At 40.8% G+C, this 26790-nt stretch overlaps 1 protein-coding gene across 1 annotated transcript in view; it reads left to right on the top strand.

Annotated features, from left to right (window-relative positions):
• oca2 (oculocutaneous albinism II) overlaps positions 1-25582 on the top strand; it is a 95858-nt gene extending 70276 nt beyond the window's left edge. The window contains exons 18-23 of the mRNA XM_062998153.1: positions 3131-3258; positions 6140-6199; positions 8064-8168; positions 19035-19128; positions 24009-24102; positions 25486-25582. Coding sequence (XP_062854223.1) covers positions 3131-3258; positions 6140-6199; positions 8064-8168; positions 19035-19128; positions 24009-24102; positions 25486-25582 — 578 coding nt within the window. The remainder of the gene's footprint in view (positions 1-3130; positions 3259-6139; positions 6200-8063; positions 8169-19034; positions 19129-24008; positions 24103-25485) is intronic.
• Positions 25583-26790: the final 1208 nt, after the last annotated feature.

Genomic DNA, 26790 nt, shown 5'->3' with positions numbered 1-26790 from the left:
GCAATAACAAAAGGCATTTATTCATGAGCAAAGAGGGGCTGAAATTGTACATTTTGCTAAGTAGCCTTAGTCCATGCTCATTTGAGATATGCTGGTAAGCCAGCAACTGTCATGGTATGGTGATGCACTAGTGCTAATGGAATGGATAACGTACAGATCTTGGAAGGCACCAATAATTCTGAGGGGTTTATGTGCATTTTAGTGTATTTTTGAGCTACACGTGCTATCATTTGTTTAGCAAACTATGTCTAAATGGACCTCACTTTGTTTGCATGGGTACATAGGATACTAAATTGCAAACCCCAATTCCAATAAAGTTGGGACATTGTGTAAAACATAAATAAAAACAGAATACGATGATTTGCAAATCCTTTTCAACCCATATTCAATTGAATACACTACAAAGACAAGATATGTAATGTTCAAACAGATAAACTTTATTGTTTTGTTTGCAAATATTCACTCATTTTGAATTTGATGCCTGCAACACGTTCCAAAAAAGTTGGGACAGGGGCAACAAAAGACTGGGAAAGTTGAGGAATGCTCAAAAAACACCTGTTTGGAACATTCCACAGGTGAACAGGTTAATTGGAAACAGGTGAGTGTCATGATTGGGTATAAAGGGAGCATCCCCGAAAGGCTCAGTCGTTCACAAGCAAGGATGGGGCGAGGTTCACCACTTTGTGAACAACTGCGTGAGCAAATAGTCCAACAGTTTAAGAACAACGTTTCTCAACGTGCAATTGCAAGGAATTTAGGGATTTCATCATCTACAGTTCATAATATCATCAAAAGATTCAGAGAATCTGGAGAAATCTGTGCAAGTAAGCGGCAAGGCCGAAAACCAACATTGAATGCCCGTGACCTTCGATCCCTCAGGCACTGCATTAAAAACCGACATCATTCTGTAACGGATATTACCACATGGGCTCAGGAACACTTCAGAAAACCATCGTCAGTGAACACAGTTTGTCGCTCCATCTACAAGTGCAAGTTAAAACCATGCAAAGCGAAAGCCATACAGTATATCAACAACACACAGAAACGCCGCCGGCTTCACTGGGCCCAAGCTCATCTGAGATGGACTGACACAAAGTGGAAAAGTGTCCTGTGGTCTGACGAGTCCACATTTCAAAATGTTTTCGGAAATCATGGACATCGTGTCCTCCGGGCCAAAGAGGAAAAGGACTGTCCGGATTGTTATCAGCGCAAAGTTCAAAAGCCAGCATCTCTGATGGTATGGGGGTGTGTTAGTGCCCATGGCATGGGTAACTTGCACATCTGTGAAGGCACCATTAATGCTGAAAGGTACATACAGGTTTTAGAGCAACATATGCTGCCATCCAAGCAATGTCTTTTTTAGGGACGTCCCTGCTTATTTCAGCAAGACAATGCCAAGCCACATTCTGCACGTGTTACAACAGCGTGGCTTCGTAGTAAAAGAGTGCCGGTACTAGACTGGCCTGCCTGCAGTCCAGACCTGTCTCCCATTGAAAATGTGTGGCGCATTATGAAGCGCAAAATACGACAACGGAGACCCCGGACTGTTGAGCAACTGAAGTTGTACATCAAGCAAGAATGTGAAAGAATTCCACCTACAAAGCTTCAACAATTAGTGTCCTCAGTTCCCAAACGCTTATTGAGTGTTGTTAAAAGGAAAGGTGATGTAACACAGTGGTAAACATGCCCCTGTCCCAACTTTTTTGGAACGTGTTGCAGGCATCAAATTCAAAATGAGTGAATATTTGCAAAAAAACAATAAAGTTTATCCGTTTGAACATTAAATATCTTGTCTTTGTAGTGTATTCAGTTGAATATGGGTTGAAAAGGAATTGGGATTGTTCATTGGAATTGGGGTTGTTCCCTTCTCCCCCAAATTGTTGTGTGCATGTCAACATTGAAACTACCAATGTTCACTTGTTCATTATGAACATTATGAGTGTTAACATACAAGGATAATTTATTAATGTATACATTGAAACTAAATATTAAACACACCAAAATATCTTGTCTTTGGACTGTTTTCAATCAGGTCAAAAGCAAATAATTGCTGTCTGTTTTATTACCTTTTATTACCTGTTATGGAACTGAATTTGTAAGTTGATTATGTAAGATGTGTGGGCAACACTGTATGAATAAAGGTGCTTTATGTATCTAAATTGATGTTTTTGTTTAATTAAAAACTATATATTACTGTATATTCTTTAAAATCCTAATATCATAATAATATCATAATATCCGTTCTGTGATTTTGATGATCAATCTACCCTGTTTACATGAACAGTTTCAATAAGAAAGTCCAAATAACTGTGAAACTCAGATAATGATTTTAGTGTTTTTAATGGGGAGTTTTGGAAACTTTTGGTGCTAATGTGTTTTACTTTCAGTGTGTGTTTATTAGTCTGGCTCTGGGTTAAATGGAGTTAAATTAGATTTAAGTAGTTCTGTTTGTTCTGTCGTCTGTGTACTGAAGACGTGCATAAGTGGAATACTTGATTTCAGTTTACTGTGGTTGGTCAGTCTGCCCAATGGTTTAATTTGTACTGTGTGAGACAGATAATAAAATATTAAGTAAAATAAAGAAGACTTTATATTGTTTACATTAAAGTTACAATAAGAATATTCAAATAACTGCCAAAATTTAGACCAGTGGTCCCCAACCACCGGGCTGTGGACCGGTACCGGTCCGTGGGTCATTTATTACCCTTCATTTATTAAACTTCGGTGCAAATGTGTTTTTACACTCAGTGTGTGTTTATTAGTCTGGCTCTGGGCTAGATTGGAATTAAGGAGTTAAATTAGAATTAAATAGTTCTGTTTGTTCTGTCGTCTGTGTACTGAAGACGTGCATGAGTAGAATACTTGATGCCAGTTAACTGTGGTTGGTCAGTTTGCCCGATGGTTTAATTTGTACTGTGTGAGACAGATAATAAAATATTAGGTAAAATAAAGAAGACTTTAAATCCACATCCATAATCTCATACAATATTAATAAACCTGATTTATTAAAATGATTTATTAATTAATTTCTTATTATTTCTTCATTGGAGCTAAACCCACCTGACGTAGTGAATCATACATTATTGGTGGGCTGGACGTTAAGAGCTAATGTTCTTCTTATCTTCTTCAGGTTGGATTGCTGTCTTGGGGGCTCTGTGGTTGCTCATTCTGGCTGATATCCAGGACTTTGAGATAATCCTGCACAGAGTTGAATGGGCCACACTGCTTTTCTTCGCTGCTCTCTTCGTGCTCATGGAGGTATGACAATGCTTGAAAGATAAACATGAATAAACACAGTTAGAGTATACACACAGGAATGGAAACACAATTACCAAAAATCAATGAACTGATTAAATCAATTAAAGATGTGACACCATGCCCTAGTAATTTATTATACACACCGACGAGGCATAACATTATGACCACTGACAAGTGAAGTGAATAACACTTATTATCTTTTTATCACGCACCTGTTAGTGGGTGGGATATATTAGGCAGCAAGTGAACATTTTATCCTCAAAGTTGATGTTAGAAGCAGGAAAAATGGGCAAGCATAAAGATTTAAACGAGTTTGACAAGGGCCAAATTGTAATGGCTAGACGACTGGGTCAGAGCATCTCCAAAACTGCAGCTCTTGTGGGGTGTTCCCGGTCTGCAGTGGTCAGTATCTATCAAAAGTGGTCCAAGGAAGGAACAGTGGTAAACCGGCGACAGGGTCATGGACGGCCAGGGCTCATTGATGCACGTATGGAGCAAAGGCTGGCCCGTGTGGTCCGATCCAACAGACGAGCTACTGTAGCTGAAATTGCTGAAGAAGTTAATGCTGGTTCTGATAGAAAGATGTCAGAATACACAGTGCATCGCAGTTTGTTGTGCATGGGGCAGCAAAAGGGGGACCAACACAATATTAGGAAGGTGGTCATAATGTTATGTCTGATCGGTGTATATGATCAGGATCACTGTTACTGTCACTGTAACCAACTTACAAACATGTGGAATACATTTACATGTATTCCAGAAAAATAGTTAATGTTAGACAGCTTACAAATAAGGTAAGTATAGAATAGGAATAGGTACGATCTACTTGCTGTTAACTAAATACACATATAGTTGTAATAAAAAACTTCAACCCTCCACAAGAAGCTTTGTCATGGCAGCCTAGAGATTTCAGTGTTTTTAAAACAGTTTTTTTTCGGACTGAGGGAAAAAAGTCCCACAAATACCATGAAGTGCAGCACATGTTCTGTATTTTTAAGTAGCTTGATTGCATGTGTTGCACATTAAATTGTTTTATGTTTTAGTGCATGATGGCGTAACCTAATAGTGAACGCTTCATTTTCATCATTCTTATACTGAATGATGAAATCTTTGGTAATCCTTCATTCTGGGAAAGGGATCTGGGTTTGATTCCACCTGCTGCACCAACCTGCTTTAAACTAGTGTAGTCAGGAGTTTAGAGTAGAAAGCAAAAATGTTTGTTTAACAAATGATAATTTACAGATACACTATATTGCCAAAAGTATTCCCTCACCCATCCAAATCATTGAATTCAGGTGTTCCAATCACTTCCATGGCCACAGGTGTATAAAACCAAGCACCTAGGAATGCAGACTGCTTCTACAAACATTTGTGAAAGAATGGGTCGCTCTCAGGAGCTCAGTGAATTCCAGCGTGGTACCGTGATAGGATGCCACCTGTGCAACAAGTCCAGTCATAAAATTTCCTCACCAGTAAATATTCCACAGTCCACTGTCAGTGGTATTATAGCAAAGTGAAAGCGATTGGGAATGACAGCAACTCGGCCACGAAGTGGTAGCCACGTAAAATGACAGAGCGATTGCCTGGCTGCATTGTGCCAAGTGTAAAGTTTGGTGGAGGGATTTTATGGTGTGTGTTGTTTTTCAGGAGTTGGGCTTGGCCCCTTAGTTCCAGTGAAAGGAACTCTTAATGCTTCAACATACCAACAGATTTTGGACAATTTCATGCTCCCAACATTGTGGGAACAGTTTGGGGATGGCCCCCTTCCTGTTCCAACATGACTGCGCACCAGTGCACAAAGCAAGGTCCATAAAGACATGGATGAGTGAGTTTGGTGTGGGAGAACTTGACTGGCCTGCACAGAGTCCTGACCTCAACCCGATAGATCAGCTTTGGGATGAATTAGAGCCAGGCCTTCTCGTCCAACATCAGTGTCTGACCTCACAAATGCGCTTCTGGAAAAATGGTCAAAAAATCCCATAAACACACTCCTAAACCTTGTGGAAAGCCTTCCCAGAAGAGTTGAAGCTGTTATAGCTGCAAAGGGTGGGCCGACATCATATTAAACCCTATGGATTAAGAATTGGATGTCACTCAAGTTCATATGCATGTGAAGGCAGATGAGCGAATACTTTTGGCAGTATAGTGTATATACAGATTTTTTAGCATTTTTTTTTTTGCATTACGCTCTGTCACTACTGATGCTGATCCCCACTTCTGACTGAGGAGAGCAAGACTGTCACACGCCCCCTCCGACACATGTGCAGTGGCGAACTGCATCTTTTCACCTGCACGAGGCGAGTTCATATGCGGATCAGCTTTGTGTACAGAGAGCCACACCCTGATCACATTATCCCTCGACTCTGTGCAGGCGTCATCAACCAACCAGTAGCGCTCATAATTGCATCAGGTATGAGGTCCCTATCCGGCTTCCCATCCTGTATGAACAACAAGCCAATCGTTGTTCATGTAGCCGCCCAGACTGCCGGATGGCAGAGCTGAGTTGCAAAACGACGAGTTCGAAATGTCCGCTCTGGTCTGCTAGCGTGTATTACCGCTGCGCTACCTGAGCGGCCTTCATACAGATTTTTTTATGCCAAACTGAGCAAACCATGTCTGGACCTCACTTTGTTTTCATGGGTACATATGATACTGGATTAAGAAAAAAGCCTTTCCTTCTCCCCCAAATTGTTGTGTGAATGTCCAAAATAACATTACCAATGTTCACTTGTAATATAATTTAAAGAAGTGAAATAATTACAGTTTGTGTTTTTTTTGAAGCCCCATTAAAATAATAAAAATAAAAAAGTTAGATTGACAGGTAAATGTGTGTGTTTTTATAACAGTAACACTGCTAATTGTTGAATATCTGTGTTTAAAGGCTTTAGCTCAACTACAGCTCATTGACTACATCGGGGAACAGACAGCGTTGTTAATAAAAGTAAGTTTGAAAACTGAATTTTTTTTGTTTACTCTGTCTGAGATTTTCTCAAGTTAATAATATAAAAAACCAAAAGGTGACAAATATCACAATGCAAAGCATTTCTGATATTGGGACAATAATAAAAATGATGTAGTGCAATAATGATGTAGTGTAAAGCACATTTTGTGTTTGTGTTGTGATGGAGTTACCTTCATATATATATTGTATATGAGTAACAGCAATCACAGTGAGGTACAGACCAAACTGGGAATTGATTAAATGTCTATTCGGAGCAATTTACAGCAAATTAACGGAATAAAATAATTTATACACTAAAATATTAGGGGGAAAAAAATCTATATTATATACACCGATCAGCCATAACATTAAAACCACCTCCTTGTTTCTACACTCACTGTCCATTTTATCAGCTCCATCTACCATATAGAAGCACTTTGTAGTTCTACAATTACTGACTGTAGTCCATCTGTTTCTCTACATACTTTTTTTAGCCTGCTTTCACCCTGTTCTTCAATGGTCAGGACCCTCACAGGATCACCCCAGAGCAGGTATTATTTAGTGCAGTGACACTGACATGGTGGTGGTGTGTTAGTGTGTGTTGTGCTGGTATGAGTGGATCAGACACAGCAGCAGCAGTGTCCACTCACTGTCCACTCTATTAGACACTCCTATATAGTTGGTCCACCTTGTAGATGTAAAGTCAGAGACGATCGCTCATCTACTGCTGCTGTTTGAGTTGCTCATCTTCTAGACCTTCATCAGTGGTCACAGGTTGGTGGACTATTCTCAGTCCAGAAGTGACAGTGAGTGGACATGGTATTTAAAAAACTCAAGCAGTGCTGCTGTGTCTTATCCACTCATACCAGCACAACACACACTAACACACCACCACCATGTCAGTGTCACTGCTGTGCTGAGAATGATCCACCACTTAAATAATACCTACTCTGTAGTGTTCTTGTGGGGGTCCTGACCATTGAAGAACAGCATGAAAGGGGGCTAACAAATCATGCAGAGAAACAGTCAGTAATTGTAGAACTACAAAGTGCTTCTATATGGTAAGTGGAGCTGATAAAATGGACAGTGAGTGTAGAAACAAGGAGGTGGTTTTAATGTTATGGCTGATCGGTGTATATAATATAGATTTTTATCTAATATAATATTACCCTAATATTTTAGTGTATAAATTATTGAATTCCGTTAATTTGCTGTAAATTGCTCCGAATAGACATTTAATCAATTCCCAGTTTGGTCTGTACCTCACTGTGATTGCTGTTACTCTGTATGTTTGTTAGATTGCTGGCCTATGTGAGCTGACAGGGACGTATTACGGCTGTAGGCATTTGCTCAGCTGCTGATGCGGTCCGATGGTGTTGTCAGTTTGTGTTTGGTATGGGGGCCTATTTCAGTCAGCATAATTGTTGATGACAGTTGGTCATGATCCACGTAGCACACTCACACCCAGATACCCAAACAGAGAGAAACAGAGAAGAATAATAAGGACAAAGAATGAGGGAAGTGGAATGTGTATTGTTTAAAAGAGACAGAATAAAGAGAACAACAAGAACTGTAAATGAGGAAGAAACTTTGAGGGATTGGAACAAAGTGTGGATGTGTGTTTGCCTTGGTGTAACAGACTGGGAATGTGATGATGAATAAAATATGTCTCTGGTACAAATACACAGCCTGTTAGATCCCTCACCTCAGTGCTTCATTTCTATTAAGATTAAGGATGGCACCAGTTCTTAGGTGTGTTTCTTTAGTAAAAACACAGTATTTGATACTAACATAGCATGATTACTCTGTGTTATTATGCTATTACTCTGTTATTACTATGCTCTATTATTATCTTGCCTTGCAGGCTGTGCCGGAAGACAAGCGTCTGGCCATTGCTATCATTCTGGTCATGTGGGTCTCAGCCCTGGCATCCTCGCTTATAGACAACATCCCCTTCACTGCCACCATGGTAATGACACACACACACCGATCAGCCATGTTTCTACACACACTGTCCATTTTATCAGCTCCACTTACCATATAGAAGAATTAGTTCTACAATTACTGACTGTAGTCCATCTATTTCTCTACATACTTTTTAACCTGCTTTCACCCTGTTCTTCAATGGTCAGGACCACCACAGAGCAGGTATTATTTAGGTGGTGGATCATTCTCAGCACTGCAGTTACAATGACATGGCAGTGGTGTGTTAGTTGTTATGAGTGGATCAGACACAGCAGCCCTGCTGGAGTTTTTTTTAATACCGTGTCCACTCACTGTCCACTCTATTAGACACTCCTACCTAGTTGGTTCACCTTGTAGATGTAAAGTCAGAGACGATCGCTCATCTACTGCTGCTGTTTGAGTTGGTCATCTTCTAGATCTTCATCAGTGGTCACAGGATGCTGCCCACGGGGCGCTGTTGGCTGGATACTCAGTCCAGCAGTGACAGTGAGGTGTTTAAAAACTTCATCAGTGCTGCTGTGTCTGATCCATTCATACCAGCACAACACACACTAACACACCACCACCATGTCAGTGTCACTGCAGTGCTGAGAATGACCCACCACCCAAATAATACCTACTGTGTAGTGGTCCTGTGGGGGTCCTGAAAATTGAAGAACAGCATAACCAGACTCCCTCACAGTGGGGGTTAAGCATTCAGGTCGTTTACTTTCTTTTGGTGTGTGCCATGCATGCACCTGCCCAGTTGTTAGAAATATCCCTTTCCCATCACATTTATGTTGGATTTTTGCACCACTAATGTGTAATTAGATCTCTTCATCGTGCCATCTTAATCCTAATGAATCTTGATTAAGTTCTGCCTGCTCAGCAATTTTACAAATGTCATAGAGCATTGTTGTGTGTTAATTGCTTATTTGAACCAATCCACTCCTCCATTCAATTATTTTGATTTGTTTTGTTAATTTGACACCTATCTTTAGATGTAATAAATACTTGTTTCAATAATTCAAATGAATAAGATAAATACAAATGCAATCACATCATGATTGTAATAAAATATGCTTAGTATTAAGAATAATTAACAATATTTATTTTTTATTAATGACCGCAGAAAACCTCAATCCATGCTGATTAAAACCACCTCCTTGTTTCTACAGACACTGTCCATTTTATCAGCTCCACTTACCATTTAGAAGCACTTTAAAGTTCTACAATTATTGACTGTAGTCCATCTGTTTCTCTGCATGCTTTGTTAGCCCCCTTTCATGCTGTTCTTCAGTGGTCAGGACCCCCACAGGACCACCACAGAGCTGGTATTACTTAGGTGGTGGATCATTCTCAGCACTGCAGTGACACTGACAATGGTGGTGGTGTGTTAGTGTGTGTTGTGCTGGTATGAGTGGATCAGACACAGCAGCGCTGATGGAGTTTTTAAACACCTCACTGTCCCTGCTGGACTGAGAATAGTCCACCAACCAAAAATATATCCAGACAACAGCGCTCCGTGGGCAGCGTCCTGTGACCACTGATGAAGATCTAGAAGATGACCAACTCAAACAGCAGCAATAGATGAGCGATCATCTCTGACTTTACATCTACAAGGTGGACCAACTAGGTAGGAGTGTCTAATAGAGTGGACAGTGAGTGGACACGGTATTTCAAAAATCCAGCAGCGCTGCTGTGTCTGATCCACTCATACCAGCACAACACACAATAACACACCACCACCATGTCAGTGTCACTGCAGTGCTGAGAATGACCCACCGCCTAAATAATACCTGCTCTGTGGTGGTCCTGTGAGGGTCCTGACCATTGAAGAACAGGGTGAAAGCTGTTAAAGGACTTCAAACTACAAAGTGCTTCTATATGGTAAGTGGAGCTGATAAAATGGACAGTGAGTGTAGAAACATGGAGGTGGTTTTATCGTTATGGCTGATCAGTGTATAAGCTTTTATATAATGTGTGAAAAATCAGAGGTGGACCTGAAAGCAGGCTTAAATAGCTTAAAAAAAAAGAAAGATAATCTGCTACCAAGCGAAAGAACATGTATTGATGCAAGCAATTTTAAGTTGACTTAATTTGAAGTTTGAATAAATAAAAAAAACATCTAGTTCTCCTAACACGTGTCATTTGCACCATTATTCAGTCTCAGTACTTCTGCCTTGATAACCTCTAATAAGAGATTTTGGTAAGTGCTAACAAGCTACTGACACCTCTCTTGTGAAATATTCCAGCTCATTAAGGTTTGATGGCTTTTGTGCTGCAATCTCACCAACAATTGTTTTATCTGGAGACTGAAAATGTCTTTAAGGATATTCCAGGACTGATTCCTTCATTGTTTTTCTGGAAAGTCCAATTTTCACCAAGGTTCTATTTCATCCCAGAAGGCAAAACATTCTTCTTTAAAATGACTTGGTATTACAGGGAATCCATGACCCCAGTCATATGGTCAAGATTGCCAGTTCCAGCAGCAGAAAAACGATCACCACAGCATCATTGACCACCCCCCAAGGCTTTACAGTGGGGATATATTCTTCTAATCATAAGCATTGCCTTTGTGCCAGACAAACCACTGATCCATTGAACTGTGGCCCAGAACTATCCAAACCCATTTTGTACTCCAGTCCACCCTTCTTGGTCATCTTGGTCTTGGTCATTATCTTCTTCTGGTCTCTATTTTATTTATTTATTTTTCATTGCTCCTCTTGTCCCGCTTTTCACAGAAAAAGAAAAATGGCCTCAATGAGCAAAACAGCACTGGCTATTTTAAGGACATCCCTAGTGCTAATGGATCAATTTGATTTTGATTTGATTGATTTTCATCAGGCTTCAGAAGAATTAACCCCCACCCCTTTTTGACATTCTTTTTTTCTATTTATTAATGTATTTTTTCCCTTTTCCTCCCAATTTAGCCTAGCCAATTAGTCTTACACTATTGGGGATCCCGATTGCTTTTGCGGAGGGTATATTTGCCAGTCCACACCCCTTCTGACCCGTGCGCAGTCCTTCAACCCCTTCTTTTTCATCTGTGCTTTGGTGAATTCGCACATGAGGCTCATCCACTTCTGCACAGGCGTCCCGGTCTTCTAGCCAGGGTCCTTGCACAGTGTTCGAAGATCCCACCCACTTAGTCCGGACTCGGTAACCAATTATGTCCGCTGCAGATACTGTCAATTGTGCCTGCTAGATGGCGCCCAGCCGACCGGTAGTAGAGCTGAGATTCAAACTGGGGTGTTAATATTCTAAGAGCCGGTGTGCTAGTGAAATATCCCTCAGTGCCACTTTTTTTGGCATTCTTGCTTTTAATTCCTGGCTTCAGCAGTCTCACACATCTGACAATTTGTTTGAATTAAATATGTTTAATTAGACTCACAATAAATGTGTGTACAGCCCTGAGTGTATAATCACTTTATGTTGTGTGTCAACACATAATAGGAAAATGCAAAGTTTACTTTCTAATTTCTGTTGCTTTTATTCTAAGGTTACTGAAGTGAAAAAAAAACCTCAGAGGCTTTCTCAACACCATAACTAATACAAATGTTAAACTGTAGCATGCTCTTTGAACTAATGTGACAGGATTAGAATACACTACATTAGTAATATTTGCAATTTTCCATCCCAGGGATCACAAAATTATCCACCAGGCATAAAGGCTCAGAGGTAAAAAAGTGTTCATGCTTATTTAATAGGATATTAAGTGCAGTCTTTGGCTAATTAAGATACACTGGCTTTGCCTACATGTGTAGGTTCAAGGTACCCCTGTAAGTTCTTCACCTGGCTAATGTTATAATAACAAGAACAACTCCTCCATAAAGTGAATGCTATATATATATATATATATATACCGATCAGCCAAAACACTAAAACCACCTACTTGTTTCTACACTCACTGTCCATTTTATCAGCTCCACTTACCATATGGAAGCACTTTTTTGTTCTACAATTACTGACTGTAGTCCATTTATTTCTCTACATGCTTTGTTAGCCCCTTTCATGCTGTTCTTCAATGGTCAGGACCCCCACAGGACCACCACAGAGCAGGTATTATTTGGGTGGTGGATCATTCTCAGCACTGCAGTGACACTGACATGGTGGTGGTGTGTTAGTGTGTGTTGTGCTGGTATGAGTGGATCAGACACAGCAGCGCTGCTGGAGTTTTGAAATACCGTGTCCACTCACTGTCCACTCTAATAGACACTCCTACCTAGTTGGTCCACCTTGTAGATGTAAAGTCAGAGACGATTGCACATCTATTGCTGCTGTTTGAGTTGGTCATCTTCTAGACCTTCGTCAGTGGTCACAGGACGCTGCCCATGGGGCGCTGTTGGCTGGATATATTTTTGGTTGGTGGACTATTCTCAGTCCAGCAGGGAAAGTGAGGTGTTTAAAAACTCCAGCAGCGCTGCTGTGTCTGATCCACTCGTACCAGCACAACACACACTAACACACCACCACCATGTCAGTGTCACTGCAGTGCTGAGAATGATCCACCACCCAAATAATACCTACTCTGTAGTGGTCCTGAAGAACAACGTGAAAGGAGCTAACAAAGCATGCAGGGAAACAGATGGACTACAGTCAGTACTTGTAGAACTTCAAAGTGCTTCTATATGGTAAGTGGAGCTGATAAAATGGACAGTGAGTGTAGAAACAAGGAGCTGGTTTTAATGTTAAGCCTGATTGGTGTATATCAAGGAATGCTACTAAACCAGGGTGTCCAAAATTATGCAAACACAGGTCACAGTCAAATAATAAAACAAATAATAATTTAACAGACCTGCTTTATTACTAACAATTCCTTCCGTTTTATTTGAGTGACTAATCTTTGACAGTGTGGTGTAAACTAAGATTTTGCCAATTCACTCACCAGTTTATAATCCTAATGTGAAGATAATTATACTTCTTTAAATTAAACATACCCACTTCCCTCTGAACTCAGTGAAAAAAAATATTTATTTTCCCAGTGTGCCTGAAATGTTCTCGATTCACTGTCTAGTTTTTGTTTCTTTGGAGCCGCCATGTTTATCCAAAAACTCAGGAACATTAATGTAGGTGTAACGTGTAATGTTTTATCTTGGGGGGAAAGAAGATAGTGAGCGTTTTTAGAATTCAAACAGTTTAAAAAGTTTTGTTTTTTAACAAAACCTGCTTAACAGCGGCCAACTTTAATTTTATTTCTAAAATACCTTGTGAGTCGTTTTAAAAATGGTAATGGGTAGCACTGTCGACTCACAGCAAGACGGTCCTGGGTTCGATTCCCAGCTGGATCGGTCCGGGTCCTTTCTGTGTGGAGTTTGCATGTTCTCCCCGTGTCTGTGTGGGTTTCCTCTAGGAGCTTTGGTTTCCTACCACAGTCCAAAGACGTGCAGTCAGGTGAATTGGAGATACAAAATTGTCCATGACTGTGTTTGACATTACCTTGTGAACAGATGAATCTTCTGTAATGAGTACCTGTTCTGTCATGAATGTAACCAAAGTGTGTAAAACATAACGTAACGTTAAAAACCTAATAAACAAGCAAAAATGGTAATGGGGCCGTAGTTTGAACATCCCTGTACTAAACAGAAGTCAGATTAGCTATTTCTCTCATATCTCTCTGCTTTTTAATTTTAATAAAAATGGGATCACTGTTCTATGCAGTATATTTATTCTAGATGCTTGAATTCGTATCATTTTAGTACACATCTCCTTGACAAAATAATATGTCTCCAAAATAAGCTAATTGTATAACATGCAGTTAGAAATAGATCATACAAGTTACGCCACAACAGAAAGCGTGTTTATTAGCTGTATAGGAGTTTCCATTTCACGCTGAGGGCTCCCTCACTATTTCCAGATGGAACTTGAATAGTTATTTGTGTTTGGCAGAAAAAGATAAAACTGCTATTTTCTTGTCAGCTCAATTGGAAGGTTGTTCAGGAAATCTGGGCCCTCCTTTTCACACTGGCTCTGTCACAGATGAATGCGCCGGATGGGAAAAATGTAGTACAAAATGTAATCACAGTCGTGCTGTGTGTTTTATTTAAACCCACTGCAGCTGAAGCTGCTGAGAGCATTGCTACAAACAGGCAATCGATGAAAGCAATGTTTTATTCTACAAGAGAGTTTCACTTTTAAAGTATACGACTGAAGGCACAATGCGATCTAAATAGATTTAGAATTGGTAGGCTTTGCATATTTCAAAAAGCTGTAAATACAAAAGAGCTTTTTGTGCTCTCATTGAATAAGATTGTGTTGTGGCTGCTGGGTCTTTATTTTGCATATCAGACTGTCATTATAAAGACTTAATCCCTTTTACTCATACTGTATATAAAACAGCAATGTATTCTTTGTTGGCTGCATATCTAGCATCAAAAGCACATTAAACGATTGGGGGTTAGCATCTGATCTCAAAACAGAATACAAAATATATATGATAGGGCAGCATGGTGGCTTAGTGGGTGGCACTTTCGCCTCACAGCAATTAGGTCCAGGGTTCAATCCCCAGGTGGGGCTATCCGGGTCCTTTCTGTGTGTAGTTTGCAAGTTCTCCCTGTGTCTGTGTGGGTTTCCTCCGGGAGCTCCGGTTTCCTCCCACAGTCCAAAGACATGCAAGTGAGATGAATTAGAGATACAAAATTGTCCACGATTGTGTTTGACATTAAACTTGTGAACTGATGAATCTCGAGCAACAAGTAATTACCGTTTCTGTCATGAATGTAACCAAAGTGTGTAAAACATAATGTTAAAATCCTAATAAATAAATAAATAATAAATATTACATGATCCGCCCCTTTTGGCAAGTACAATCTACTGTACACTCTTAGGAAAGTGTTCAACAAGAATTTGGATTGGGTCTGCGGGAGTTAGTACCCATTTAATCAAAAGATCATTCCAAAAGTCAGGCACTGATGCTGGATGAAAAGGCCTGTTCTGCAATCAATGTTCCAATTATTTCAATAGCTTTTTGGTAGGGTTAAGGTCAGGGCTCTGTGCAGGCTGCTGGAGTTTCTCCACACCAAACTTGCCAAACAATGTCTTTATAAGCTGGAGCACAGTTGTGCTGGAAGAGGAAAGGTCCTTCTCAAATGGACACTGCCTCAAAGCAACTTTACAAAGTCCAGGACCGACATACCAAAAACTCCTGTTGAGCAAGCCGAGAGTTAAAATGACAGGAAGAAACCTTGAGAGGAACCAGACTCAACAGGGAACCATCCTCCTTGGGTAAAGAAAAATAATATAATTAGACTTACACAAATCATACATACACAAAATTAAAAAATATAGTAATAATAATGTAGTCAATCAGAGTTCTTCATTATTCAGTCCAGTCTGTAATAATGTCCGTAGTCAGTTCTGGACATTTTGGACACTTGCATTGGTTTCCTTCCACCTTCTAAAATACAGAGATTAAATCAGCTGCTCTGAATTGCTCTTAGGTTTACGTAAGTAAATTCATGACTTGTGCCCAAGGTTTCAAGTGCCACCAGACCCACCCCAAACTAAGTAATTAAATAATTGAATTAATTAATGCAAAACTGGTTATTCGAAAGGGTTTAAATACATTCACTGCAACTGTCGAAGACCGGGTATTTTTTCTCCCTTTTGCATTGTCCTAATTTGGATATACTCAATTACTTTTGCCACTTTGGTGATCATTGCCTGTTGCACAATACTCTAGATGCTAGCAATGAAATTTAGTTCACAATAATAATCCATACAGTTTCCCCAGTTTCCTGGTTTTGGTCACCTCCAGAGTGACCACCTTCCTCCTTTTACAGCCATCCTTGGCAACCGTCCTCGCCCAAAGCTAGCTAATGCCAAGTTCACACTACACAACTTTCCAAGTCGTCAGGTCACTGAACAGTTCACACTACACAACTGGATCTCTTGTAATCGGGAGTCTTTCAAGTCGGTGTGGCTTTCACACTACACGACTGATCGGCGATAGGGGGTTTCACACTACACGATCTATCACCAACTGGAATCACAGGTGAGCTTCTCTGGTCTCCCAAACTACGTTTTGTCATGAAAACAAACGTGAGAAGTGACGAAAGGTTTAATGATACCACGTCCAAAAATGCATGTCAACAAGTAGCGAGTTATCAAAGTTTGTGCGCTGATGTGCAGCGTAAAATCAAGGAGAAAAAATAAATGAATCTGAGTGGATTTGGCAACGCGAACAGCATGGATTGTTCTATAATGAGGTTAATAAATATTTTTTGCAATGCGCGGTGAGCCGCTCGGATCGAGTTGTTGAGCAGTTCACACAAAGCGATTGAGAGCAGAGTTTCGGCAAATCTAGCGGCGACCAGTCGGGAAGCAAAAATCAGAGCAAAAATCGTGTAGTGTAAACTGGGCATAAGGGACCTCAGTCACTCAGTCAGTCAGTCAGTCATCCTATGCTCTGGCAGTCGTGCATGCACCTCAATAAGACAGTTGGAGTCGCTGTTGAAGTAGCAAGAATGTGAATTTTCAGCTTTGTCTGTTGACGTACTGATTTTATGATAACTGCATGGACTTCTGACAAGTTCAAGCAAAGCATAACAACGGAAATGCAAACACTGACACATAAAATGTCAAATAACAGCAGCTCTTTGAAAGGTATTTGATAAACAGTTCAGTTTACTGTGTGCATTTATATAATTTTATTTTACTGTTTATTACTTCTAATAGTTTATTGCTAGGTAAGAGTTTTGGTCCACGTGTCTATGTGTTACCCATTTATTCACTGTGTACGTTTACTGAGACAGCATTCTGTGGTTGCACTGGAATTTACAGCGAATACCATTAAATAGATCATATTTATTTATCTCAAACTTCCTTTAATGTTTGGATACATTCAGTATGGCTCTGTAAGGTAGAGAGAACTAAATATTGTTTTCATTGATTTTCTTTCCTTGAGCTGTGAGAGGAAAATGACTCAATCTGTTAACAGGCGGGTTCTTGATGGCAGCATTTTCATCAAGAGTTTAGCGTGCTCTGTGACCTCTGTATTTTTAGTGCCTGAAAATTCATATCCGTTTCATTTCACATTCTGTACCAGCGAGGAATGCTGTTATAGCAAAATAATCAGCAACGGGGTGCTGTGAATCAGCCCACATGCATTGAGCTGAGACAGGTTTACTATTTAATAATAACAGCACTCTCAGCGGTTCAACAATCACACACTTCACTTTAGAACAATAACCTTTTATTTGTTTATCCTCTATGACTACTGTTCCTGTTCAGGGTCACAACTGATTTGGCATTACCAAAATACATAGATCAGGAATAACATTATGACCACCTCCTTGTTTCTACACATAGTGTCCATTTTATCAGCTCCACTTACCATATAGAAGCACTTTGTAAAGCTTTCACCCTGTTCTTCAATGGTCAGGACCCCCGCAGGTCCACCACAGAGCAGGTGTTATTTGGGTGGTGGATCATTCTCAGCAGTGACACTGACATGGTGGTGGTGTGTTGTGTGTGTGTTGTGCTAGTATAATGGATGACACAGCAATGCTGATGGAGTTTTTAAACACCTCACTGTCACTGCTGGACTGAGAATAGTCCACCAACCAAAAATATCCAACCAACAGTGCTCCATGGGCAGCGACCTGTGACCACTGATGAAGGTCTAGAAGATGAACAACTCAAACAGCAGCAATAGATGAGCGATCGTCTCTGACTTTACATCTACAAGGTGAACCAACTAGGTAGGAGTGTCTAATAGAGTGGACAGTGAGTGGACACGGTATTTAAAAACTCCAGCAGTGCTGCTGTGTCTGATCCACTCATACCAGCACAACACACACTTACACACCACCACCATGTCAGTGTCACTGCAGTGCTGAGAATGATCCATCCCCTAAATAATACCTGCTCTGTGAGGGTCCTGACCATTGAAGAACAGGGTGAAAGCAGGCTAAAAAAGTATGTAGAGAAACAGATGGACTACAGTCAGTAATTGTAGAACTACAAAGTGCTTCTATATGGTAAGTGGAGCTGATTAAATGGACAGTGAGTTTAGAAACAAGGAAGTGGTCATAATGTTTTGCATGGTCAGTGTAAGTGGAGGCATGGATCAAACCCAGGTTTAAAGACAAACAACCCACTACTCTCTTTGTATTATTTACTGGCTCAGACTGGCACCTTGACCAAAATTGCTGGATTTAAGTCTTGGTGGTTGGGTGTATTAGTGTATTCAACACTGTGCTGGTCAAGAACCTGACCCTACTTTTTAATGGAACCATTTATAAACCGTTGGAACCATTTATAAAGTCACTAGCTCTGAAGCTTTAGTGTCACCGTCCACAGCACTACTGTTTCATAACGGTCTATATTGACTAAGCGATAAAAAAAGGATTTGGTAACTCCCTGTTGCTATAGAAACAACAAATAAGAAACAGATTAAAATGATTGCATTAACATATACCTGTGATTTACCCTGCAGCTACATCTCCTAGCACTGCTACAGAATCACGAAAAGTTAACCAGGATCTCCTGACTAGGGCTTAGCACAAATATAGTGAATGTTTTTGCTCACTGATGATTTATCAGGTGGCACGGTGGCTCTGTGGGTAGCGCTGTCGCCTCACAGCCAGAAGGTCCTGGGTTCGATCCCCAGGTGGGGCGGTCTGGGTCCTTTCTGTGTGGAGTTTGCATGTTCTCCCCGTGTCTGTGTGGGGTTCCTCCGGGAGCTCCGGTTTCAACCAACAGTCCAAAGATGTGCAAGTGAGGTGAATTGGAGACACTAAATTGTCCATGACTGTGTTTGACCCTTGTGTAATAAGTAACTACTGTTTCTGTCATGAATGTAATCAAAGTGTAAAACATGACATTAAAATCCTAATAAGTAAATACATAAATACATAAACTAATGATTTATCCACTTGTTTATTGACAGATTCCAGTGCTGATCAACCTCAGTCAAGATGAAGATGTGAACCTGCCAATAAAACCTCTCATATTTGCTTTGGCTATGGGAGCATGTTTAGGAGGTCAGTAACATTCTCTTTTAACATACACTGATAAGCCATAACATTAAAACCACCTCCTTGTTTCTACACTCATTGTCCATTTTATCAGCTCCACTTACCATATAGAAGCACTTTGTAGTTCTACAATTACTGGCTGTAGTCCATCTATTTCTCTGCATGCTTTGTTAGCCCCCTTTCATGATGTTCTTCAATGGTCAGGACTCTCCCAGGACCACTACAGAGCAGGTATTATTTGGGTGGTGGATCATTCTCAGCACTGCAGTGACACTGACATGGTGGTGGTGTGTTAGTGTGTGTTGTGCTGGTATGAGTGGATCAGACACAGCAGTGCTGATGGAGTTTTTAAACCTCACTGTCACTGCTGGACTGAGAATAGTCCACCAACCAAAAATATCCAGCCAACAGTGCTCCATGGGCAGCGTCCTGTGACCACTGATAAAGGTCTACAAGATGACCGACTCAAACAGCAGCAGTAGATGAGCGATCGTCTCTGACTTTACATCTACAAGGTGGACCAACTAGGTAGGAGTGTCTAATAGAGTGGACAGTGAGTGGACACGGTATTTCAAAACTCCAGCAGCGCTGCTGTGTCTGATCCACTCATACCAGCACAACACACACTAACACACCACCACTATGTCAGTGTCACTGCAGTGCTGAGAACGATCCACCTCCTAAATAATACCTACTCTGTGGTGGTCCTTTGGGGGTCCTGACCATTGAAGAACAAAGTGAAAGCAGGCTAGAAAAGTATGCAGAGTAACAGATTGACTACAGTCAGCAATTGTAGAACTACAAAGTGCTTCTATATGGTAAGTGGAGCTGATGAAATAGACAGTAAGTGTAGAAACAAGGAGGTGGTCTTACGTTATGCCTGATCGGTGTATTTCCTCTGGGGGATCTTCAGGATACATATTTTGTTTGATGATGACTGTACTGCAACAATCACTACTTTCTCTTCACAAATAGTCTCTGTATTCAATCAATACAGAGACGCTTCAAACTCATATTAGTAGCCGAGTGAGAGAGTGAGAGAGTGAGAGAGAGAGAGAGAGAGAGAGAGAGAGAGAGAGAGAGAGAGAGAGAGAGAGAGAGAGAGAGAGAGAGAGAATTCTAATACATCTGGAAGCTTTTTATATATGGATGGATTGTGTGCCTGAAGGCCATCCCACCAGGTTGTCTGGCTGTGTGTGGGAATGTAATGGCAGCACCTAGGAGGTGTGATGAGTGTGCTATTGACTGAATAGGATGTGATGACAGGAGTGGCCTCATTGGCATGATGGTAGCGTTTAAGATGGGAACAAGCCGTACTGAGATGGGCTTTCTGTAGGTCCAAAAACACAGAGGATCCTGAATGACTGTATTATACACTGATCAGCCATAACATTAAAACCACCTCCTTGTTTCTACACTCATAGTCCATTTTATCAGCTCCACTTACCATATAGAAGCACTTTGTAGTTCTACAATTAAGTCAAGTCAAGTCAACTTTATTTATATAGCGCTTTTTACAATATACATTGTCTCAAAGCAACTTTACAAAATCCAGGACCAACAGATACAAAAACCCCTGTTGAGCAAGCCGAGGGCGACTGTGGCAAGGAAAAACTCCCTGAAAATTACAGGAAGAAACCTTGAGAGGAACCAGACTCAACAGGGCCCATCCTTCTTGGGTGGTCTGGAGGATACTTTAAATAAATACACGATTTACACAAATCATACAAACACAGAATTGAATGATCTAAAAGTCATACAGTGGTAATAAATAGATAAATAAACAATTAAATAATAATAGAGTTGTTATCCGCTCTAGTCTTCAATAAAGTCTGTAGTGATTTCTTGTCGTTGCAATTACTCCAGACCCGTCACATCTGACAGGAGCAGCATCGTTGTCCCGGCAGTCTCGACTTTAATCCTTAACCTCGGCGGGTAAACAGGTTTCCATCAGAATGCCCTCGGGGTAAAACAACAGAGAATGTAGTTAATAATGTACAATGCTAGTTGACAAACAGTTTTACAGAGAGTTTTAGACTCCGGCAGCCCTAATTATTACAGCATAACTAAAAGGGAGAGCGAGCAGGTAACAAGGTCATGAAGGCTTTCACAGGACATCAGCGCCCACCTCTCCTACCCAAACCAGAGTGATTGGACAAGAGAGGCAGAACGACAGCGACCCAACATCCCTGATCACCACAAGTTTCTATGACCAAGAACCCCCAAGCTCTGCTCCTTTGTCTATATTAATCAAAAGCCTGAGAAAATAAATATGTTTTCAGTTTAGACTTAAACATTGAGACTGTGTCCGAATACCGAACAGAGGCAGGAAGATTATTCCAAAGTTGTGGAGCTTTGTAAGAAAATGCTCTTCCACCAGCTTTGGTCTTTTTAATTTTAGGAACTATAAGTAACCCTGCATCTTGTGAACGAAGTGGACGTGCTGGGTTGTAGTGATTAATAAGTTCACTCAGATACTGTGGAGCCAGACCATGTAGCGCTTTATAGGTTAGTAAAAGTATTTTGTAATCAATGCGAAATTTAACTGGCAGCCAGTGTAGAGATGATAGAACAGGAGTGATATGATCAAATTTTTTAGTTCTAGTTAGCACTCGAGCTGCTGCATTTTGAACTAACTGGAGTTTGTTTAAGGATCTACCAGAGCATCCAGTTAGAAGAGCATTACAATAATCTAACCGAGAAGTTATAAACGCATGGATCAGTTTTTCGGCGTCATTAACAGATAGTATATTTCTTATTTTAGAGATATTACACAAATGATAGAAAGCAACTCTAGTAATATTATTAATGTGTGTATCAAAGGAGAGATCTGAATCTATTGTGACACCTAAGTTTTTTACATCTGGGCTGGGAGTAACAGAGAACGTGTTTAAGTTTAGCACCAGGTTAGACAACTTGTCTCTTGCAGCTTTAGAGCCAACAAGTAAAACCTCAGTTTTATCTGAATTAAGTAAAAGAAAATTACACGACATCCAGTTTTTTATGTCGTTTACACAATCTTCTATCTTACTGATTGTGTCAGTATCATTTGGTTTGGCTGATATATACAGCTGTGTGTCATCTGCATAGCAGTGAAAGTTTATGCCATGTTTATGAATAATTTCACCTAGTGGAAGCATATAGAGTGTAAATAATAGCGGTCCAAGTACCGACCCCTGTGGAACACCACACTTTACTTTTGTAGTACTTTACAATTACTGACTGTAGTCCATCTGTTTTTCTGCATACTTTTTTAGCCTGCTTTCACCCTGTTCTTCAATTATCAGGACCCTTACAGGACCCCCACAGAGTAGGTATTATTTGGGTGGTGGATCATTCTCAGCACTGCAGTGACACTGACATGGTGGTGGTGTGTTAGTGTGTGTTGTGCTGGTATGAGTGGATCAGACACAGCAGTGCTGCTGGAGTTTTTAAATACCGTGTCCACTCACTGTCCACTCTATTAGACACTCCTACCTAGTTAGTCCACCTTGTAGATGTAAAGTCAGAGACGATCGCTTATCTATTGCTGCTGTCTGAGTTGGTCGTCTTTGAGATCTTCATCAGTGGTCATAGGACCCTGCCCACGGGGCGCTGTTGGACGGATATTTTTAGTTGGTGGACTATTCTCAGTCCAGCAGTGACAGTGATGTGTTTAAAAACTCTATCAGCATTGCTGTCTCTTATCCACTCATACCAGCACAACACACACTAACACACCACCACCATGTCAGTGTCACTGCTGTGCTGAGAATGACCCACCACCCAAATAATACCTACTCTGTGGTGGTCCTGACCATTGAAGAACAGCATGAAAGGAGGCTAACAGTCAGTAATTGTAGAACTACAAAGTGCTTTTACATGGTAAGTGGAGCTGATAAAATGGACAGTGAGTGTAGAAACAAGTAGGTGGTTTTAATGTTATGGCTGATCAGTGTATATTGCTTACATAGTATAGATAAGCATAATTTCCAAAATGTTAACATGGCCTACTGGGATGAAGAAATCTAAATGAGAAATTGAAGAGACAACCTCTAGTCTTTACCAGAAAGTAATCCTGTCTGAAGTGAGGACATAAGTACCTCTGTGACAAGTTTCACCAAAGCAGAAGCACCTCAGATAAACCACCTTTGCCCCGTCTGGGTAAAAGTCATTTTACTGTTAATTCCCCAGAAGCAGGACTCGTTCAGCACTGTACTTCAGATTGCGGCTGCTGTAGCTTATTATGGAATGGCATTAGCTCTAAATGATTGTGCATGATGTTAATAATAAAGGACCGTCCCCTCTGGCTTTGCAAGGATTTATGTTTAACCTCTGAGTGTTAAATTACATTTATCAAGTGGATCCAACAGAAATTCCTTTAGAAAAGATCAACAAAGAATGAAAACTGAGTCTACTTAAATAAAAACTTTCTTTCGGCTGCTTCCATAGTTTAAGGGTCCGTCTCCCCTGGAGCCCCAGATCTCATCAGACATAATTTGTATTATGGATCAGTATGGGCCAGCAGCAATGGCCTACGTTACATGTGGTTGCCTACAGTGGTAGTCTAGTGGGTAGAGCTTGGGGCTTTCAAGTGAAAGGTTGATAGATTGAATCCCAGCTCTGCCATGCAGCCACTGTTGGGCCCTTGAGCAAAGCCCTTGACCCTCTCTGCTCCAAGGGCGCCGTACGATGGCTGACCCTGGGCTATGCAAAGAAAGAATTTCGTTGTGTACACCTGTATATGTATAAATGACGAATAAAGCCATTCTATTCCATTCTAAATGTAGAGAGCCCCCCCACGGACCAGCCGTGCTGGTTGAAAGACTGCAATGAAATTTTAATCCAGGCAAGTGGGGCCGGTCGTAAGATAGGAAAAGTTTAATTAACTTTCTGTTTCCTTGCAGGTAATGGGACACTGATTGGTGCATCTGCAAACGTGGTGTGTGCTGGAATTGCAGAACAGCATGGTTATGGATTCTCTTTCATGGAATTTTTCAGGTACATTTCTTCAACACACACACACATTGCCAGAAAAGAAACACACACACACACACACACACACACACACACACTTCATAATACACATTTTGCCAGGGCAGACACACAAACACACACACACACACACACATAGGTTGCCAGAGAAGATACACAATCACACACACACAGGTTGCCAGAGAAGATACACAAACACAAACACACACTTCATAATACACATTTTGCCAGGGCAGACACACAAACACACACATACACACACACACAGGTTGCCAGAGAAGACACACAAACACACACACACACACACACACACACACTTCATAATACACATTTTGCCAGGGCAGACACACAAACACACACACAGAGAAGATACACAAACACACACACAGGTTGCCAGAGAAGACACACAAACACACACACACACTTCATAATACACATTTTGCCAGGGCAGACACACCAACACATACACACACACACAGGTTGCCAGAGAAGACACACACACACTTCATAATACACATTTTGCCAGGGCAGACACAAACACACACTCACACACAGGTTGCCAGAGAAGACACACAAACACAAACACAAACACACACACACTTCATAATACACATTTTGCCAGGGCAGACACACCAACACATACACACACACACAGGTTGCCAGAGAAGACACACACACACTTCATAATACACATTTTGCCAGGGCAGACACACAAACACACACTCACACACAGGTTGCCAGAGAAGACACACAAACACAAACACACACACACACACACTTCATAATACACATTTTGCCAGGGCGGCTACACAAGCACACACACACAGACACACACACACATATACTTAGGGCAATTTTCAGTAGCTCCAATTGGTCTGACTGCATGTCTTTGTACTGTGGAAGGAAACCCACACAGACACACCCACACCCACACAGGTGAACATGCAAACTCCACACAGAAAGGACCCTGGAATTTCCTGTGTTTTAAATTAATAATACAAAAAGCCTTGTTTAAATAAAGCATTATTAAAATCTAATCTGATCATCATCAGTTAACTAGAGACCAACAACAAGAAATAAGAAGTTATAAGTCACTCAGATGAGTGTGTTTAGTGCAGTGAAAAATGTACCCTGAGTGTACTGTGGCATGCAAAGTGGAAACCAACCATCAAATCAAATCACCTTAAAATCAAAATGCCTAAAAATACCTCTCATTTCACAGAGTGACAGATCGAGTTGAAGAGTGAAGCACTTAGCTTGATTCCATGTTCTGCTGCATATCGACAGATTCATACGAATCTTAAAAAGGTGCTAGCTGATTAGCTCTCGAGGTTGCTGAGAGGCTGACTGGGATTTTCACCACTTCATCTTATCTGGCTCCCCTGCTAGTTGCCACCTGCTTAATGAAAGTGTGCTACATGCTAATCTAAAAGCCTCCCAGTTTCTGGCACTTCCTCAGCTGGAGGAAAACTCTGGTCAGTGGTAAATAGAAGAGCATGAATACACGCCTGATTGGGCTGTTAAATCCCATGTTGGGAGTACGCAGGTGGGTTGATTGTGTACGTAAAAAAAGGGGGGAAAGATACTGAGAATAGCCTGGAGGGAAATGTTTTACTTTCACCTGGGACCTGAATGGCAGAATTGCTTTCCATTCTCCATTTTATTGTTTTCATTTTATAAATAAAATGTATAAATCTTAATACGTTACCAAACTGTCAATCCTAATTTAATTTTTAGATTGGTGACATCTTGCTATGGTAAAATCTGTTCAGCAGCAGGTCTAGCAGTTTGGTCAGGACTGAATGAACAATGATTGGTGCACAGTGAGAAGAGATATTGAATAGGCCAGTGATAGCTCAGTGGTTAAGGTACTGGACTAGTAAACAGAAGTTGCCGGTTCAAGCCCTGCCACCACCAAGTTGCCACTGTTGGGTCCCTGAGCAAAACCCTTAACCCTCAATTGCTCATTGTGTTCCGCTCATTGTGTAAGTCGCTTTGGATAAAAGCGTCTGCTAAATGCTGAAAATGTAAATGAATAAAATCTGCTCTCATGTGCTAGAAGAAAGTTTAGTCCTTATGCATGGTGATGACCCAAAGTAGACTACCAAAGCAAATCTTAGATCTTAGTTTAAAAAGTACATCAAAAAAGTTTAAAACTGTATGGGTGGACCAGCCATAGCGCTTATCCACCAAAAGAACCATGGTTCTTGAACCAGTTCTGTTTAGGTTTCCTCGAACCTTGGTGTTTTGTAGAGAACCGACCGGCGTTTCCACCTGCGTCATCAACGGTGGCCGTTACATAAAAAAGTAGTGATGTGATGGCGGAGCATGTAGTTTACCTGCGAGCATGTGTGCTGTTCTTACAGATGTTCGTTTTAAAGCATCGCTCAACTATTGGTAATAAGAAGACGTAGACGTGTTTGTCGCAGTTGTTGTTTTCTTTAGTTCATTGACGTGAGAAGCGTTTTGCGCTTTGCTCTCATCGCGACCCTTGGCACAGATAACGTTGTTTTAGTACAACAAGCCACGTTGCGCTTTATTTTTCACGTTAAGTGTTTATACTGTCCGGGTCACTGTTACCACGTCATATCACACAGTTCATTACTTTAAAAATATCCTTAAATATCAGCAGCAAACCGGCTCAAATTTTAATCAGGTGAACTTTAAAAGCTGAAAGTGGTTTAAATTCTATAT

The sequence above is a fragment of the Trichomycterus rosablanca genome, chromosome 6 (assembly GCF_030014385.1).
Source record: "Trichomycterus rosablanca isolate fTriRos1 chromosome 6, fTriRos1.hap1, whole genome shotgun sequence".
NCBI lineage: Eukaryota > Metazoa > Chordata > Actinopteri > Siluriformes > Trichomycteridae > Trichomycterus > Trichomycterus rosablanca.
The sequence above is the reverse complement of the archived record's forward strand: the minus strand, read 5'-3'. Positions and strand labels throughout refer to the sequence as shown.